Source organism: Macaca thibetana, chromosome 11 (genome assembly GCF_024542745.1).
Source record: "Macaca thibetana thibetana isolate TM-01 chromosome 11, ASM2454274v1, whole genome shotgun sequence".
Taxonomy (NCBI): Eukaryota; Metazoa; Chordata; class Mammalia; order Primates; family Cercopithecidae; genus Macaca; species Macaca thibetana.
In genome coordinates, this window is record NC_065588.1 from 90587112 (window position 1) to 90604537 (window position 17426).

Sequence of the window (17426 nt, forward strand, 5' to 3'; positions counted from 1 at the left end):
TTTTGATTTGATATTTAGAAATCCTTGGACATAGGGTGAGGGAGGAATCCCACTACAGGGCTGCAAGAATTTGTCTCTTTGTATTGAGCTCGATTATGTTTTAAAATGAACCCCCTCTGAAATGTATAAGCTTGTAGGGCTGGCTACTATATGCTAGATTTTATGAATTAAAACCTCTTGATAAAAATACAGAATTGATCGAAAATATTGAATGTGTAGAACCTTTATGGGGAGATGATTCTTTGCTCTTTTGTCTGTACTGGATTTTTCAAAATCTTTATTGGTAAAAAGAAAGAATGTATTTCTAAGAATTGTTGCAGCCATACAGTGCAGCCTTAGAGCTAACCCCATCTTTTATTTTTAAAATGTTGTTTTATACCTGCACTATTTATTTAGGGATGTCCTCCTGGTAGCTCTTTAACCCATTTATTAAGATTAGAAGAGGTTCTACCAGCAAACAAAACACAACTAATCTGACCCTGTTTGAAAGCAGATTGGAAGCACCCACTTTCACAAGACAGGCCAGGGCCGGATCCCATCCTAGACGGCCAAGGGAAACTTCTCTAAACAGTAGGGGTTTAAAATCTTTTTGAAGTAGCAAGGCTGTCTCCACTCAGGGAAATAAAAAGTTAATAAGATGATGTGGCGCGTCCTCTGACGGTGTTCGCAGAGCCATTTAAGGAGCAAAATATAACTTCCTTAAAAAATCTTTTTTACATTAGTTGTAAGGCTCTCTTTATCCTCTGCAGAGAGTGGAGAAGTAGCATTTACTTGGCATGTTTGAAAATTTTGCTTGAGCAGACATCAACAGTATAAATATAAGAAGCAGGAAGGACTATCTAGAAAGAAAAGAAACCTCGGAATCATAGTTGACTTGGATGCAAATGTGAGTCTGCACTGAGGTTTACATAAAAAAAGAAAAAAAATTCTATCTTGCTCCCCTAAGAAGCCAGTAGCCTCCTCTAGAGCAGAGGTCAGCAAATGTTCTCTACAAAGAGCCAGGCAGTAAATATTTTAGGCTCTGCGGGCCGTATGGTCTCTGCTACAGCTACTCCACTCAACTGCTGCAGGGAACAGCAACCAGAGACACTACCCAGACGAATGTTTATGGGTGCTGAAATCTGAATTTCATGTGTTTTTATATGTCATGAAATATTATTCTTCTTTTGACATTTTGTGATGGACCATGTAAAAGCAGGTAGCGGGCAGGATCTGGCCCACAGACTATAGTTTGCCAACTCCTGATCCAGTGCACACATAGATCATGTGTCCCCCACAACATCTGGCCTAAGGACCCTGTAGGTGCTCAGTAAACACTTGTTCTCTTAGCTGTCACCATGTAAGAGCGAAGAGTAAGCCTTTTGCTATATAACGCACACTTGACATTTGCAAGAGATTTATCTTGAAGGCTTTGCTAATCCCCCCATTCCAAGTACCACTCTAGCAGATAATTTCCCCCATAAAATGCAGTCAAGTATAACAGAATAATTAAAGTGACCCTTTCAGGCCCTTAGTGATTTTATAAATACAGGGCTAACGTCCTTCACAAAGTGATTAAAATAAATTCTGCTACCAAAATCAATTCTGTGTCACGTTACATCATTGCTTTGATGACATTAACGATGAATTTACCTCAATCTGCAAAACCAATCCAAAGCGCTGATGAGTGATGGGGACTGCCGGGCCATGTAGCACCTGTGTGTGCCGAGGAGCAGAATGAGAAAATGTCTGTTTCAGCAGGATAGGCAGCCCCTGCAGCCCAGCAATGCCACCCCGATGAGTGTTCCATGCACAAAGGAGCAGAGGATACTCAATTGCTTCAAGAAGCAGGTATTAGGCAGGTGTTGGACATCACGGACTTCTCCCAGTGGCTCAGGGGCTTCTTCTTGGACTTGGTCCTCCAAGTGGATGCACTCAGCATTTAGAATTTCACCAAATGTCATGTGATTAAGCATCTCTGGTCCTTGGGGTCATTTTCAAATATCAAGACTGTGAGTATATTCTGTGATGGCAGAGGATATAGGGGGAAAAAAGAGTGTGAGAATGATGTTCACTCTTGCTGAAGATCTGCTGGACTTTCTGTTGGCTAGAGTCTTAGAATCTTATGTCCTGTTTTGGTCACCATATTATAGAAGAATACAGACTTGCTGAAAATGGTCTACAAAAGAACAGTAAAATTATCAGAATGATAGACAGTAGCATCTGTAACAGAAAAGTGAAAGAAATCAGGACTGTTTTATCTTGAAAAGGGAAAATGATTCTTGCTATCAAATAAAGGGCTTTTTTTTTTTTTAAGGAGAATTTGATTAGACATCACAAATGGAGAAGTAAGGTGGCATTCGCCTACATGATATGAAGCTAGGTAGCAAGGGACTCCAAGGGACATGTTCTTGACCTTAGGCCTGATAAAGTCTATTGAAATTGCATACCAAGAAGGAGGTTGTGGTATCTACAAACCATGGTTGGCCACAGTGGTTCAGACATCCAACTGCTTGATATTAGTTGACTGAACAGGTTGATTTCTTGAGGTTTTTCCCCCTGCAGTATCCTCCTGGATTCAAATAGCTTCACTGTAACAAAAATATGAACTGCTTTCTTGGGAATTAAATTTATCTGGAATGACATTTATTTCAATTTAATGATGAGTCTGTCATTGGCCTATGGTCAATGTACTCTTTTCTTTGATTTTGCTTACATTGTGAGCCTCCAGAGGCTGTAAGGCAGTGAACATTTTGAAAACTCTAGTGATACCTCGCTCTTCAGACAGAATGTCAGACTCTTCAACTGTATTTTCAACTGTCTTGTGAGACAAAAACTAATTGGTTTGACCTCATGCTGTCACATGTTGAGAGACATAAATCTGCAGCACTCTTCCTTGAATTCATTGATTTCATTAAACACTGTCTGCTTGTGTTTGCAAAATGTTGTAATTTCCCAGTGATTTCTTCGAACTGCAGCGCATAAACAGATTTTTTTTTTGGAGTGATGCCATTTCTTAGCTTTGATCTCCTGTTTTAATCTTTTGTTTCCAATAGGTCTTCTACATTAAGTCCATTGAGCCACAGAAAGTATCGACATTAGGGAAAAGCAACGTGATAGTAACGGGAGCAAACTTTACCCGGGCATCGAACATCACAATGATCCTGAAAGGAACCAGTACCTGTGATAAGGATGTGTGAGTCAAAATACTAATAATTTATCCCGGGTCACATAAAGCTCAAACCTGTGCCAAAGGAATATCAATGTGATTATAACCTTTATATAGTCAAATTATTGCCATGCACCAAAGCAGACCAATTAGTCAGAGTATTTGACATAACATAATTCCAACACGTAAAATAATTTTCACAACTGATCTGAAGTTCATTGTGAGAGACTCTGTTCTGTGTTATTCCCCAAAAATCTCAGTATATAGTCATTTCAGGATGTTGCCTGTTTTGGGTCTTGATTCATCTTCAGTAACAAAATCAAGTATATGGAGTAGTAAACATCATTCTTTAGGTGATGCACTTGGAAAAATAGTTGAGTACCTCGAAATTTGATGGGGAATTTTTTGGAGCAACTCTTCCAATGTGCCACCCAAAGTTGAAAAAACAAAACCTCTTGGATCCATTCTATGTGGACATTTTGTTCTTTGTAGCCTTCTCTTTACTGGTTTGGTTTCAGCCTCCAACAATTAAATTTCTACTACATATAATGGTAGTAAAAAAAGAACACCCCAACATAAATATCCGGTCAGTGTATCCCTTGAACATTATTATTTCTGTCACTTCTTTCCCAGACTCATCCCATCGGTGAAACTTGGAGAAAGAATTTTCAATTTCCACCGATGTCCTTGTGCAAATGGTTACTCCCCCCTCAAAAAAAAAGAAGAGATGTGATAACTGCAGTCATTAAATAACACAACAGATTATTTGAGTTTTCTGCTTGTTAACTTGTATAAGTTTGGGCTAATTTGAAGTAAAAGATGTTACAGTCTACATAGAGGATAATACTAAGCTTATTTTCATCATGGAAATGCATTTAAGACAATCTGCTGAAGCGTGATGTTTTGGTTTTTAACTACTAAAACAGATTTGTACAGCATTCTAATCTGCCATGCTTATTTGCTGAATTTTCTGCTTTAATTCATGTTCTGCACATCACTGCCATGCCCTTCCCCTCATAGCAGTAAATCTGGAATCTCTGTGATCTTGATGAAAAAAGCTGCTCATCGGTGGCTTGCCCGTGTTCTGCTATTTGCCAGAATTATCAAGCACACATTAGAGGCTGTATCTATGCAACATAGGTTTTTTTTTGTGCTGTTTATCCTGGCTAAATACCTTATTGCAAAAATCTTTCATTTTGTGTAGCGAAATCTGTGAAGTTAGACACCTGTGTATTCACTGAAAGGCAATCAACTTCATGGAAAATAAGTAGTTTTTCAGAGCATTACCCTGTTTCTGACTCTTTATGTTCTCATTTTAATTCCGAATGTGTCTTGAGATACTGCAGTTATTAAATTAAATGACTAGGAGACCTTCCTGCATGTAGCATTTCGTAACCACATCTGTGTGGTGAACCCAGGTTCACAAGCAGTCAACATAATACTCAGTTAATTCTATACCTGAGCCCAGGCTATAATCCCAAGCTCTTTTCATATAGTACTTTTAAAATGGGAATTATTTTAAAGAGAAAAATACTAGTAGTGGAATGATCTACATTTTCACCTCTCTTCTTCTAAAATTTATAAACAAGTTTGAATTTTAATGTTCAACCACTATATGATAAATTTCCTAGAGCTTTGCTCTGAATATAAACCTGAAAATGAGCGTTTGAGGTGGTGTAAGTACAAACTGACTCAGATATTTTTGAATTTGCCTTATCCTAAAGGGTTCGTGATAGCTTTAAAGTTAATCATCATGCACATGGCCTTTAAGTAGTAATAATAGATTCTCATGTAGCATGATTATACTGAGCATTATTCAGACACAACCCAGGCTTAATGATTTGTGCTTTAGAGGGTCATTGTAGACACACAGAGGAAGCTGCAGGTGACAGCAGGAATGTCGGAGAAGGCTTCGCTCTGACTCTGAAAGGGCGCCAAGCGTCAGCTCCTGTTGGACGTCGGGAGCACCCTGGACAGCCCCAGCTAAGTCCCAGCCTGGAGACTCCTTAGGGGGCAGGTTGGCCCCAATGCTGATTGATTCTGAGATGCCTGGGCTCTTGGTTTAGGCCCCCTTTGAATGGCAGAATTTCCATCTCTGTCTGGTGCTGGATTTTACCCTCTCAGTGCTTGACTAGGGCTTTTTTTCCTTAAGCTTTTTATTATGGAAACTCAAACATACAAGAGAGATGAGTGTAATGAGCCTCTCTGTAGCCATTCCCCGTTTCAAAGCCTATCAACATTTTGCCAATCTTGCTTCATCTATCTTATCTGGGGTTTTTTTGGGGGGCGGGGCATGATGAGAACCAAACACCATATCCTTCACTGTTAGATACTTCAGTATCTCTCTAACAGATAAGCATAATGCCATTATGATACTCAACAGAATTATCCATAATTCTTAATATAATGTAACCCCCAGTTCATGTTCTGCTTTCTATTAGTACTTCTTCCAGGCAATGGTTACACCTCTTTCCTTTCTCAGTTCTGAGGGCAATGCAAATAAGAAAGATAAAAATGTACTAAAGAAAGAGGAACCCAGCCCCTAATAATACCCAACTTGGGTCATTGGCCCCTGATGAGTCAGTAGTTGCCTGCAGCTATTCTGCTCCTTCATGAAGTGTTGTAGTTCAAGTGAAATTCATCTGCTGTCACCTTGGGTAATCAACTGTGCTAAGTGTCTGTGTCATGTGAGAGTTCTTTTTCTACTCCTTTCTAGGATACAGGTTAGCCATGTGCTAAATGACACCCACATGAAATTCTCTCTTCCATCAAGCCGGAAAGAAATGAAGGATGTGTGTATCCAGTTTGATGGTGGGAACTGCTCTTCTGTGGGATCCTTATCCTACATTGCTCTGCCACATTGTTCCCTTATATTTCCTGCTACCACCTGGATCAGGTACTTTCTAGATTCATAATCTTTTTCTCTCATTGTGGTTAAGGGTCATATGCACAAAGATCATTGATTTATTCAAGTAAATTCAGAAACAGTAGTCATTCCAAATTCCTCTCACCAAGTTCTCCTTAGGATTTATTCCTAGAAAAATGCATACCTGACAAGGCATTTGCTTCTCATGCTCATTGTGAATGCTATGAGCACATCTTTTTCTCTTCACCATGGCTGCTGGGAAACTCACAGCTGAAATGTTGGTCTAGGTTTTTGATATAGATATATAACACTCTTTACTATGTGTCCCTCCTGCTCATAATAAAATGCTTCTTTCTTACCTCTTTCATTTTACAGTCTTTAGAGTAAGCTGTTTTGAATTCTTTGGGGGAAATATTGGGAGCTATCAAAATGAAAAGCAGAATCAACATTTTGAAGATGTTCCCTAAGGGGGAGATGGAAACCCCAAAATAAACTTGCCCAGATAAATCCAATATGTTAAGAAAAACATTTCTCTCTCTGGTTGAATGTTTTTATTTATTACTATTATGTATTTTTTACATTTTCATGGGTGCATAATACTTGGACATGTTTATGGGGCACATGTGATATTTTTTCTACAATCATACAGTGAATATGTAATCATCAAATCAGGGTAATTGGTGTATCCATCGTCTCAAGCATTTATCATTTATTTCTGTTAGGAATATTCCAATTCTACTCTTCTAGCTATTTTTAAATATGCAATAAATTATTGTGAGTTATAGACACCCTACTATGCTACTGAACAATAGATCTTATTCTATCTCATTGTATTTTTGTAGCCATTAACCAACCCCTCTTTATCCCTTTCTGACCCTGCCACACCACCCTTCCCAGCCTCTGATACCCATAATTCTACTCTCCATCTCCATCAGACCAACTTTCTCAGCTCCCACATATGGGTGAGAACCTGCAACATTTGTCGGTCTGTGCCTGGCTTATTTCACTTAACATAATGTCCTGCAGTTCCATCTGTGTTGTTGCAAATGACAGGTTCTCATTCTTTTCTGTAGGCTGAATAATACTCCGTTGTGTTTAGGTACCACATTTTCTTTATCCTCTAATCCGTTGAGTACCTATCTTGGTTATTGTGAAGAGTTCTACAATAAAGATTCCCCCTAGTTGAATTTGAATTCACTTTCATAATATTTTTATTCCTAAATCTCTTTAGGACTAAAATCCTAACGATATTTTCTTTGCCCGACACAGTACGAAGCTAGTTTTCAAAGTACTCTCTAGATAAACCTACAGACAAAGCTTTGTTAAAAAAAAGAAGAAGAAGAAGTAAAGGAGGGGAAGAAAAAATCACTTTTAATGTTCTTATTTAAGATCAAGAGAGAGGTGGCTATATTAGTTTGCTAGGGTGGACATAGAGTGCCACAGCCTTTGTGGCTTAAACAACAGAAATTTCTTTCTCCCAGTTCTGGAGGCTGAAATCGTGGTGTTGGTAAGCTTGGTTTCTCCTGAGGCTTTACACCTTGGCTTGTAGATGGTCATCTTCTCCCTATGTCTTCACGTGGTCTTCCCTCTCTCTCTCTGTACAGATCTCCCTTCTTTTTTTTTTTTTTGAGACAGAGTCTCACTCTGTCACCCAGGCTGGAGTGCAGTGGCAGGATCTTGACTCACTGTAACCTCTATGTCCCGGGTTCAAGCGATTCTCCACCCTCAGCCTCTTGAGTAGCTGGGATAATCTCTTTTTATAAGGACATCAGTCGTGTTGGATTAGGGCTCACCCCAGTGACCTCGTTTAACCTTTATTACCTGTTTAACCACCCACATCTCCAAATACAGTCCCATTCCCAGGCACTGGGAGTTAGGGCTTCAACATACCCATTTTATGGGGTCACAATTCAGTCCATAATAGTAAGATAAGAGGAACTGAAATTTCAAAACCAAGGCTCTAGCATGACATCCCCCACTCTAGGACCAATTCCATTCTCCATATAAAAGGAGACATTGATGTGGCATGCCCCACGTGCCTGGTGTGCTCATCTATTGACTAGGTTCATACTCACAACAAATCTATGAGATCTGCTATGGCTTGTCCCTTTTGCAAATGAGGGAACTAGGGGAGAAAAAGGGTTCAAACGACTCACCCCAGACCCCAGACAGCCGGGACTAGGAGGTTGGGCTCTGAGCCACTGCAGTATCCTGCTTTGCTATAAAGTAAGAGGCTCCTTACTGTCCTGTCACCTGTGACATTCTAAGCCTGTGGGTCTTGGCTGCTCCTGGGTCACTGTGCCTTGAACAAGAATGTGGCCCTGAATGCTGGCCATCGGGACAGCACGCTTGGCTTGGTTTTCTAGTAATGGCTACAGACTGGCATGAGGCCAACTCAGCCCATCCCCATTGTGGCTGGAGGATTCAGAGATCAGTGTCTTCACTCTGCCCTACACAAATTGGGTTGCTCAGGCCCGCCTCCTGGTCTTGTCATCAGGGGCTCAGCTGGCTGTTGGACCTGACATACCCAGGCTCTTGTCCCCTAGAATGAGTGTCTGGTGACCTACATGAACAGGGGTACAAGGGCAGCCAGAGCTGTGGACAGCTGTTTATTTCACACCCAGTGACCGCTTCGCTTATATGCACTGAGAAACGTGAAGTTATTTGACTTGGTTTTAGAGAGATAGAATGTAGCTGTTATTTATATGGCGTACCAAATAGGAATTTACACTTTTAATGTCATCTGTAATTTTACCTTGCCCAAAGTGTTTCCTGTCTCTCTAAATAGCATATCATTGGTAGGTTAGGAGTTTGATTTTGAAAATTGTTAGATTGAAGCATCTTTATATAGATTAAACAGTAATCAAACAAAATTCTGTTTAGTGAAACCTTTTCAAGGTACAGCTCCTGATCTGATTATATGTGGCGATATGACACACAACAAAATTCAAATTCCATCAAAGAATCTGGGCATTTTCCTAGAATTAAAATAGGATCTGACCTGAATTTTTATATTTATGCATCTTGAAACCCCTGAATTTGTGACTGGTATCCTGAAAAGATTTCTAAAATTGTCCTGTATTTGAAATTAAAATTCATTAATTTGCTCTCAAACATAATTGGGTTTAATATTAAACATGAATAAATTGATAGCTTTGTTCATAAACGCAAAACGCCTGTGTTTTAGCTATGAAACCCTTATTGTTGTCTTTATTCCTTGCAGTGGTGGTCAAAATATAACCATGATGGGCAGAAATTTTGATGTAATTGACAACTTAATCATTTCACATGAATTAAAAGGAAACATAAATGTAAGTCTCCAGCTGCTTTGTAACAATAGTTGTTTTCAAGGATGGTTCTGTTTTCATCACACTATGCTTTGTTGGGGGGCATTTTTTATTTCTGTGACTTTGGTGTTATAAACTTTTACCTATGCTATCATATATACTATCTGTGCTAGAGTGGAAATAATAAAACCTTATCCTTGTAGCTGAGTATTTCTAGTTGCAGCAATGAGGAAAGAGAAATGAACTTGGTACAATAAGACCTGACATTTTCTTTTTATGTGTTTTGTGGCAAGTCACCTTAATGAGGAAATGCTTATGAATATGTGTGAAAATTCTTCGTGAAAGGTTAAGGTGTGATATAAAAAATTGCATTTCTGTGAAGAGTAGGTGGTGGTGTTCCCATTGCACAGAGAGAGTTGGGGTTCACAGAGATTAGATGACTTGCAAAGGTCCCAGAAATCTTGTCACGTGCTTCTCCTTCTCCTCGACCCAATTTGTTCCCTACCATCTGATGTCACCTTCTCTTCCCTTTCATCTCCCCACAGCAGAAATGGTAGGAGGGGTCTGGCTTCCACCCTTGCCCAGTTCTCCCACCAGTGCCTCTGGATGGAGATCTTCTAGAGCAGGGGTGTCCAACCTTTCGGCTTCCTTTGGCCACATTGGAAGAATCGTCTTGGGCCTCACCAACATTAACGATAGCTGATGAGCTAAAAAATGTTTGTGCATCATTTCTGTGATACCCACCACCACAGATAAGCAAAAAAGTCCTCACATTCAAAAGGCTGGACACGGCTGCTCTAGATGGAAGCTTCTGATGCCAAGAGGGGAGATGAGGGATTTCACATACAAGTCAGGCCTCCAAGTGTACTCGCACACACTTCTAAATGTCCTTCCCCATTCTTTCTTCCCCTTTTTCCCTCTCCTTGATGAGATATGTGAGGTGGCTGCCTCTCTGGGGCCCTGCCTGACCACTTCCTGCCAAGGCTGACGTGCTCCCTACTTGGGACAGTGTGGGTTCAGACCCAAATTCTGGGGGCCTCCTGATAGGCCGTCCTCACAGCCTTGTCGTGCACACATTCGCCTGCTGACACGGTTCAGAGCCATTTCCAAGCCTCACACTGTATCTGACTCCAGGCCACATCTCCATGGTGTGAACACCTCCAGTTGAATGACTCATGTAGTTTGACCCTCTGACCAGAGGCATTGCCTGAGTTTTTCGTGGACTTACTCTCCCTCCCACTTGCTGTTCCCAAATCAAGCTGAATTTTTTGAGCACCTACTGCAGGCAAAACATTTTGCTGGGTGCAGGGACAAAAGATAAGTGAGATAGTCATATTGCCTTCATGGAGGCAGGCAGCAAATCTACACTGGGACTGAAAGTTGAGGCTGAGTGTGGTGGCTCACGATTATAATCCCAGCACTTTGGGAGGCCAAGGCAGGAAGACTGCTTGAGGCCAGGAGTTTGAGACCAGCCTAGATAACATAGTGAGACCCCATCTCTATAAAATAAAAATTTAAAAAGTTGACAGCACAGAGTATCATCAGGTTCTAGGTCCTCTGGTTCCCTAACTGTTCAGAAACCCTGTGAGTCCAAGAAGACACCAGGTATTTTCACATGAAAGAGAAATTAAACATGGATGGGATGAAGTATGCCTGCAGTATGGAGTGGGCTGGGTAGAGCAGGGAGGTGAGTTCAGGTACAGAGGACAGAATCCTTGCAGGCCCCTGCTGGGAACGTCACTCAATCCTGCTTAGTGGGAACCTAGAGGGTGGGTCGGGAATGAGCAGGAAGGATAGCTGTAAAGCTGAGTTGGGGCCACAAAAAGCGGCATCAGACTGAAAACTTGCCCTTAATTCTGTAGGCAGCAGGGAGCCACTGAAGATCTCTGAGCAGGAAGTGACACAGGTCTAGGTGCACTGGACTCACACTGGACCGAGACAATTAGTGACGATGAAAGCAGTCAGAAGGTTACCAATGGGAAAAGAGACTATGCAGAAAGCAGTAGACTAGGGAAAGGGGAGAATTCTGACCTAAAAGGCTTCGGTGTCCTGTCTTGAGTCCTGGGAAACCACGAGAAAAGAAGAGAGTGTCCAACCCCCAGCAGGGGCCAGCTCCTGAAGCGCTTGTTGCTGCTGAATCATTCTTTGTTGGGGAACCTCCTGCAGGGCGGTTATTATTTTGGCAATGGTGCACAGCTGAGTTTGGAGAGGCAGGAACTGAAGAAGGGCTGGGAGCCCAGTGAGGATGCTCATGCCAGTGCAGGTGTGTCGGAGACGTCCGCAGTCTCTCTGGGCTGACAGCAGGTCCCTTTGGGCTGTGGTTAGCACAGCAGGTCTCAAGTGCTGGGGCATGGTGCAGCTAGAGGTGACCAGCTTGTCTTTATAGCAGTATCGTTAAAGGGAGAGTGGGGGTGACATCATGGGAGTGAGAGCACAGAGGAGGAAGAAAAGAGCACCTGGGACTGGTGGCTTCATTTTAAGGAATGAAAGACAATAGGATGGGCGGTGAAGGTGGCCCAGAGGGTGCTCAGAAACCAGTGAAAAAGAGCAAATCGCATGGTGCGAGTTGGTCATGAGTACAGAACTGTAGAGTCTTGAGGATAATGAGGTTGGGTGATCCTCTCGCCGGCAATCCTTCTAGAAGGCATCTTCAGTAAGAAGCCAGCCTGCTAGGAGTTAGGGTTGCTGAGGCAGTGGAGACAGTGGTTTTCATCCTGTGGACAGAAATGTGAGCAGGAGATTCCGGGCTGTAGAGTTTGGAAAGATGTGAAGGGAAAGGAAGGTTGTGCTTGTCCAGATCTCAGCTCTTCACATCCTATTTTCCCACCAATTGCCCCTTCCTATTGTCTTTTTTATGCTCTAGTATCAGGGGGTGGTGGGGATGGGGGAAAATACTTTTTACCACCTGATGAATTTCTTTTTATGGGTTATCATTGCTTTTCTGTAGAATGTTTGCCATCCTCCCTTAACCCAGCAGCCTCCTCTGCCTGTCCTGTACACCTAAACAGGACAATATATTTCAATATATTTATGTTATGTATTTACTAACTTTTTAAATTTTATTTTTTTATATATAGAGAGACAGGGTCTCACTATGTTACCCAGGCTGTTCTCCAACTCCTGGACTCAAGTAACCCTCCTCCCTCAGTTTCCCAAAGTGCTGGGATTACAGGCATGAGCCACGTGCCCAGCCTATTTATGGTTTTTTTTGTTTTGTTTTGTTTTGTTTTAATCCTGTAAATCAGGCCGCCTTTTCTGCATTGTTTTCAGTTTTCATGCTTTTCATTTCATGGGGGACGCATTGTTCCTGTTTTCTGTTACGCCTGAAAAGGCTTTTCCTTCTTGTGGCTAGTGACTTCTGCTAAGGCCCTGCAGGAGGTTCCCCAACAAAGAGTGATTCAGCTGCAACAAGCGCTTCAGGAACTGGCCCTTGCTGGGGGTTGGACACTTTTCTTTTCTCGTGGTTCCCGAGGGCTCAGACAGGCTGACCCCAAGGACACCTAAGCCCCTTGGGTCAGAATCTTCCCCTTTCCGTAGCCTACTGCTTTCAGCTTAGTTTCTTTTCCCATGGCATAACCTTCCAGCTGCTTTCATTGTCACTCATGATATCATAATATTCACTAGCACATTTTGAGTGCTTACTGTGTGCCGGGCCCTGTTCTAAGCATGCATAATCTCATTTAACGTAGCCCTCATTTAATGTAATGTAGGGTTAAGTCAATCCTGTGAGGGAGGTAGTATTGCTGGCCCTATATTACACATGAGAAAACAGAAGCACCAAGAAGTTAAGTTGCTCGGCCACTTAGCTCTTAGAGATCAGAGCTGGCATTCATTCACAAAGTGACTAAAACGTTCCTTTCTTTTCTCCAGGTCTCTGAATATTGTGTGGCGACTTACTGCGGGTTTTTAGCCCCCAGTTTAAAGAGTTCAAAAGTGCGCACGAATGTCACTGTGAAGCTGAGAGTACAAGACACCTACTTGGACTGTGGAACCCTGCAGTATCGGGAGGACCCCAGATTCACAGGGTATCGGGTAGAATCCGAGGTGGACACAGAACTGGAAGTGAAAATTCAAGTATGTTTCTTTTTTTTCTGGGTGGGATGTTGCCCCGCCCCCTTGACCGGAAAGGTGTGTTTATGCTTGTGAGTTTCTACATGTGCTCTGACTTCTCCATCTTCATTTTATTCTTCACAGAAAGAAAACGACAACTTCAACATTTCCAAAAAAGACATTGAAATTACTCTCTTCCATGGGGAAAATGGGCAATTAAATTGCAGTTTTGAAAATATTACTAGAAATCAAGATCTCACCACCATCCTCTGCAAAATTAAAGGCATCAAGACTGCAAGCACCATTGCCAACTCTTCTAAGAAAGTTCGTGTAAGTGACCTGGCAGTCCCACCTGCTGTCTTTACCTGATTTTTGTGATAATTCCTTGGCTAAACCAGAGGCCAGAATGGAATCTTTCATGGATCTTCAGATCCTCACTTTAGATAGAAGATAAACAAAGCTGGTACTGCTAGCCCAAGCAAAATAGCTCCAAAATAGCTGGCTGAATCCATCCCTGTGCTTGTTTGAATGTCAAAGCATTGGACACACCATTGTCTATAATCCTAATGAGTCTTGATAGCTTTTGTTCTAGCCATACATTTATACAGTAGCATCTGCAAGCAAAATCTCTAGACCCATTGACAAATGAGCTGTCACTGCTTTCTCAAATGCGGAGGTGACATGTCTTAGCAGAAACCCAAAACAAACAAGGGCCTCTTCAGCACACTCTGGGTAGCATTAGAATCAGATGGAGTCAGATAATCTCTGGGTCACAGCCTGCTTCCTTCACCATGAAGTCATACTTTCTGCGATTAATCTTTTCCCAGATATGTTTGGGGGACCCGTCACTGCTATATTTATGTCCCATAATAAAGATGTGAGACCACTGAGAAGGGAAACAGAAGTCACCCTTTATAGTGTTCCTGCCATATGAGGCTCTGTACAGCCTATATAAATTCTTTTTGATCTATTGTCATAAATAATTGGATAAAAGACAATGAAAAAGAACTTCAGACTGGAAGGCAACAACAAAAATGTGTTCATGTCCCAGTCGCTCCAGTTAATAGCTCTGTGGCCTTAGGTAAATCACTTGAGTTTCCTGAGCCTCTCTTTGTCCATCTGTATGGTAAATGGGGGTAATAATAAGTTTTATTTATTTTGTAGACAGAGTCTCACTCTGTCACCCAGGCGGGAGTGCAGTGGCGCGATCTTGGCTTACAGCAACCTCCGCTTCCCAGTTTTAAGCGATTCTCATGTCTCAGTCACCCAAGTGACTGGGATTACAGGTGCAGGCCACCACGCCTGGCTAATTTTTTCTATTTTTAGTAGAGACCGGGTTTCACTGTGTTGGGCAGGCTGGTCCCAAACTCCTGGCCTCAAGTGATCTGCTTGCCTCGGCCTCCCAAAGTGTTGACATTACAGGTGTGAGCCACCGCGCCCAGCCAATAGTAAGTTTTAAATCAGGAATAACAACTGGGCTGGGAGAGATAGCTCATGCCTATAATTCCAGCACTTTGAAAAGCCAAAGCAGGAGGATCACTTGAGCCCCTAGAAATCTGGGCAACATAGTAAGACCCTGTTTCAAGAAAACAATAAGGAACAACAACTCAACTCACCAGTGTTTCCACCTTTCCTGTTAGTTGAGAAGAGCAAGTGTTAGCATTCTTCATCTGTCATGACATAGCTCCTGAGAGCCTATGCCGTGATGGGGACAGACAGAGAATAAAACAGACAAAAACATCTGCCTTTGTGGAGGTTCCCTAAAGAGACACAGCATGAAGAATATAAATAAAAATTGTGTTACTTGGTGGCAGTTGCTATGGAGAAAAAAGCACCAGTGTGGGGGGGGTGGGGGGCCATGCTGCAGGTTTTGCAATGGTGGGTAGAAAAGGGCTGCTTGTGAAGGTAATATCTGTATAAGGAGGAGTGGGAACAAGTCATGGACTATCTGGGGTAGAACATTCTAGGCAGAGGGAGCAGAGGTTGCAGAGGTCCTGAGGCAGGAGGCTACCTGACGTGTTTGAAGAGCAGCAAGGAGGCCAGTGTGACTGCAGTGGAGGGAGCAGAGCAGAGGCTTCCGAGGTTAGAGAGTTCGCGGAGAGAACAGGAGATGACTAGGACCTTGTGGACCATGGCGAGGGCTTGGCTGGTGGGCTGGGGAAGGCATGGGAGAGTTTTGAGGAGGGCGCCATGAGCTGACTTATTCAGATGACGTCACGCATTTAGTTATGACAGCCTACCAAGAGGCACTCCCAACATCCCACTTCAGAGATGAGGAAAACGGAGACTGGATGTGCGTACCTAACCCAGGGTTCTGTGGCTGAGAACACAGGTGGCAGAGCTGGGATGGAGAGCTTCAGCTATCTGGGTCCAAATCCATCCTCCAGCTGCTGTGCTCAAATGCCTCCACGGGGAGCAGCATGGGTCCAAAGATGGAAACACGCCTTAATACTTGTATGTACATCAATGAAATAATTAAGCTTCATGTAGAGTTTTTCCCTTGACAAGTTTCACAAAATATAACCAAAAAAAAAAAAAAAAAAATGCTAAAACTGCAAAAATCCCTCAGGGATGATCTGATGAGCACTGACAATCTGGTTTTTGCCACAGAATGTTTTATTCAAAATAGGATGCCAGGTACAGTAGCTCACACCTGTAATTCCAGCACTTTGAGAGGCTGAGGTGGAGGATCGCTTGAGTTTGGGAGTTCGAGACCAGACTGGGCAATATAGTGAGACCCTGTCTCTACAAAAAATTTAAGTTAGCCAGGTGTGGTGGTGTGCACCGTAGCCCCAGCTACTTGAGAGGCTGAGGTGGGAGGATCACTTGAGCCCATGGTGAGTTCGAGGCTACAGTGGGCTATGATCACACCACTGCACTCCAGCCTGGGCAACAGAGCAAGACCGTGTGTCTAAAACAAAAACAAAACAAGCCCTGCCTGTAAAAAAGATAAAAATTGAGTTTCTCCCTTAGAATAAGGGGCAGGGGCTTCTTGCCTACAGGTTACTGCCTCTTTATTGCCCCCACTCCCGCAACTTAAAACCCCCAGAGCAAAGAGGGCCAAAATTAAGACTCTGAGGGTGTAGTCCAGCACACGTCAACTGACATTTCAGGAAACTGAGGCACAGTGAATATTCTGGATTTGCCCAAGGACACATAGCCAATCTGCCACAGAAATGAGAGTTGAACTCAGATATCCTACCCAGCTCACTGCTTCTTTTTGTATTGTGAAGCCATTTTAGGGGGGAAATTATGTAAATAAATACAGTCCCCAACTCAATTGGGTCTAATGACATTCTTTGTCCCATCAGGTCAAGCTGGGAAACCTGGAGCTCTACGTCGAGCAGGAGTCAGTTCCTTCCACGTGGTATTTTCTGATTGTGCTCCCTGTCTTGCTAGTGGTTGTCATTTTTGGTAAGTGCCCTGTTTAATGTTGTCAGAGAAATTATTCCCTGGGGCCTCTCGCCAGGCAGGCAGACTTTCAGCTTTCAGGGGCTGTTTGCTTCAATTAAGTATAAATGGGTGAAAGCCCAAATCAAAACTTTGAGAAACGAATAATAGGTACATGCTGAGGGCTTTCTAAACTTTTCTTTTGATCAGGCGTGGTGGCTGCTGCCTATAATCCCAGCACTTTGGGAGGCTGAGGCAGGTGGATTGCCTTGAGGTCAGGAGTTCAAGACCAGCTTGGCCAACATGGTGAAACCCCATCTCTACTAAAAATACAAAAATTAGCCGGTGTGATGGCGGGAGCCTGTAATCCCAGCTACTTGGGAGACTGAGGCTGCAGAATTTCTTGAACACGGGAGGCGGAGGTTGCAGTGAGCCGAGATCGCACCACTGCACTCCAGCCTGGGGGACAGAGCAAGATTCCATCTCAAAAACAAACGAACAAACAAAAAACAATTTTTTTTTAAGGTTGCTTCATTAATAGAAGGCTGGATTACATAGATGGTATCTTGGGATTTGAGGGATATAATCTACTTTGCTTCTCCATTCCTTCGAATTGTGGTGACAAATGTTCATTTATTTAATTCTCTAAGAACTTCTCTGGGATTTTGGGCTCCCAGGACTTGGT

At 42.6% G+C, this 17426-nt stretch overlaps 1 protein-coding gene across 3 annotated transcripts in view; it reads left to right on the top strand.

Moving 5' to 3' along the window:
• PLXNC1 (plexin C1) overlaps positions 1-17426 on the top strand; it is a 159216-nt gene that overhangs the window by 85713 nt on the left and 56077 nt on the right. For all 3 annotated transcript variants that reach the window (XM_050747131.1, XM_050747132.1, XM_050747133.1), the window contains exons 10-15: positions 3036-3175; positions 5865-6044; positions 9238-9325; positions 13172-13375; positions 13496-13681; positions 16663-16765. In XM_050747131.1, coding sequence (XP_050603088.1) covers positions 3036-3175; positions 5865-6044; positions 9238-9325; positions 13172-13375; positions 13496-13681; positions 16663-16765 — 901 coding nt within the window. The remainder of the gene's footprint in view (positions 1-3035; positions 3176-5864; positions 6045-9237; positions 9326-13171; positions 13376-13495; positions 13682-16662; positions 16766-17426) is intronic.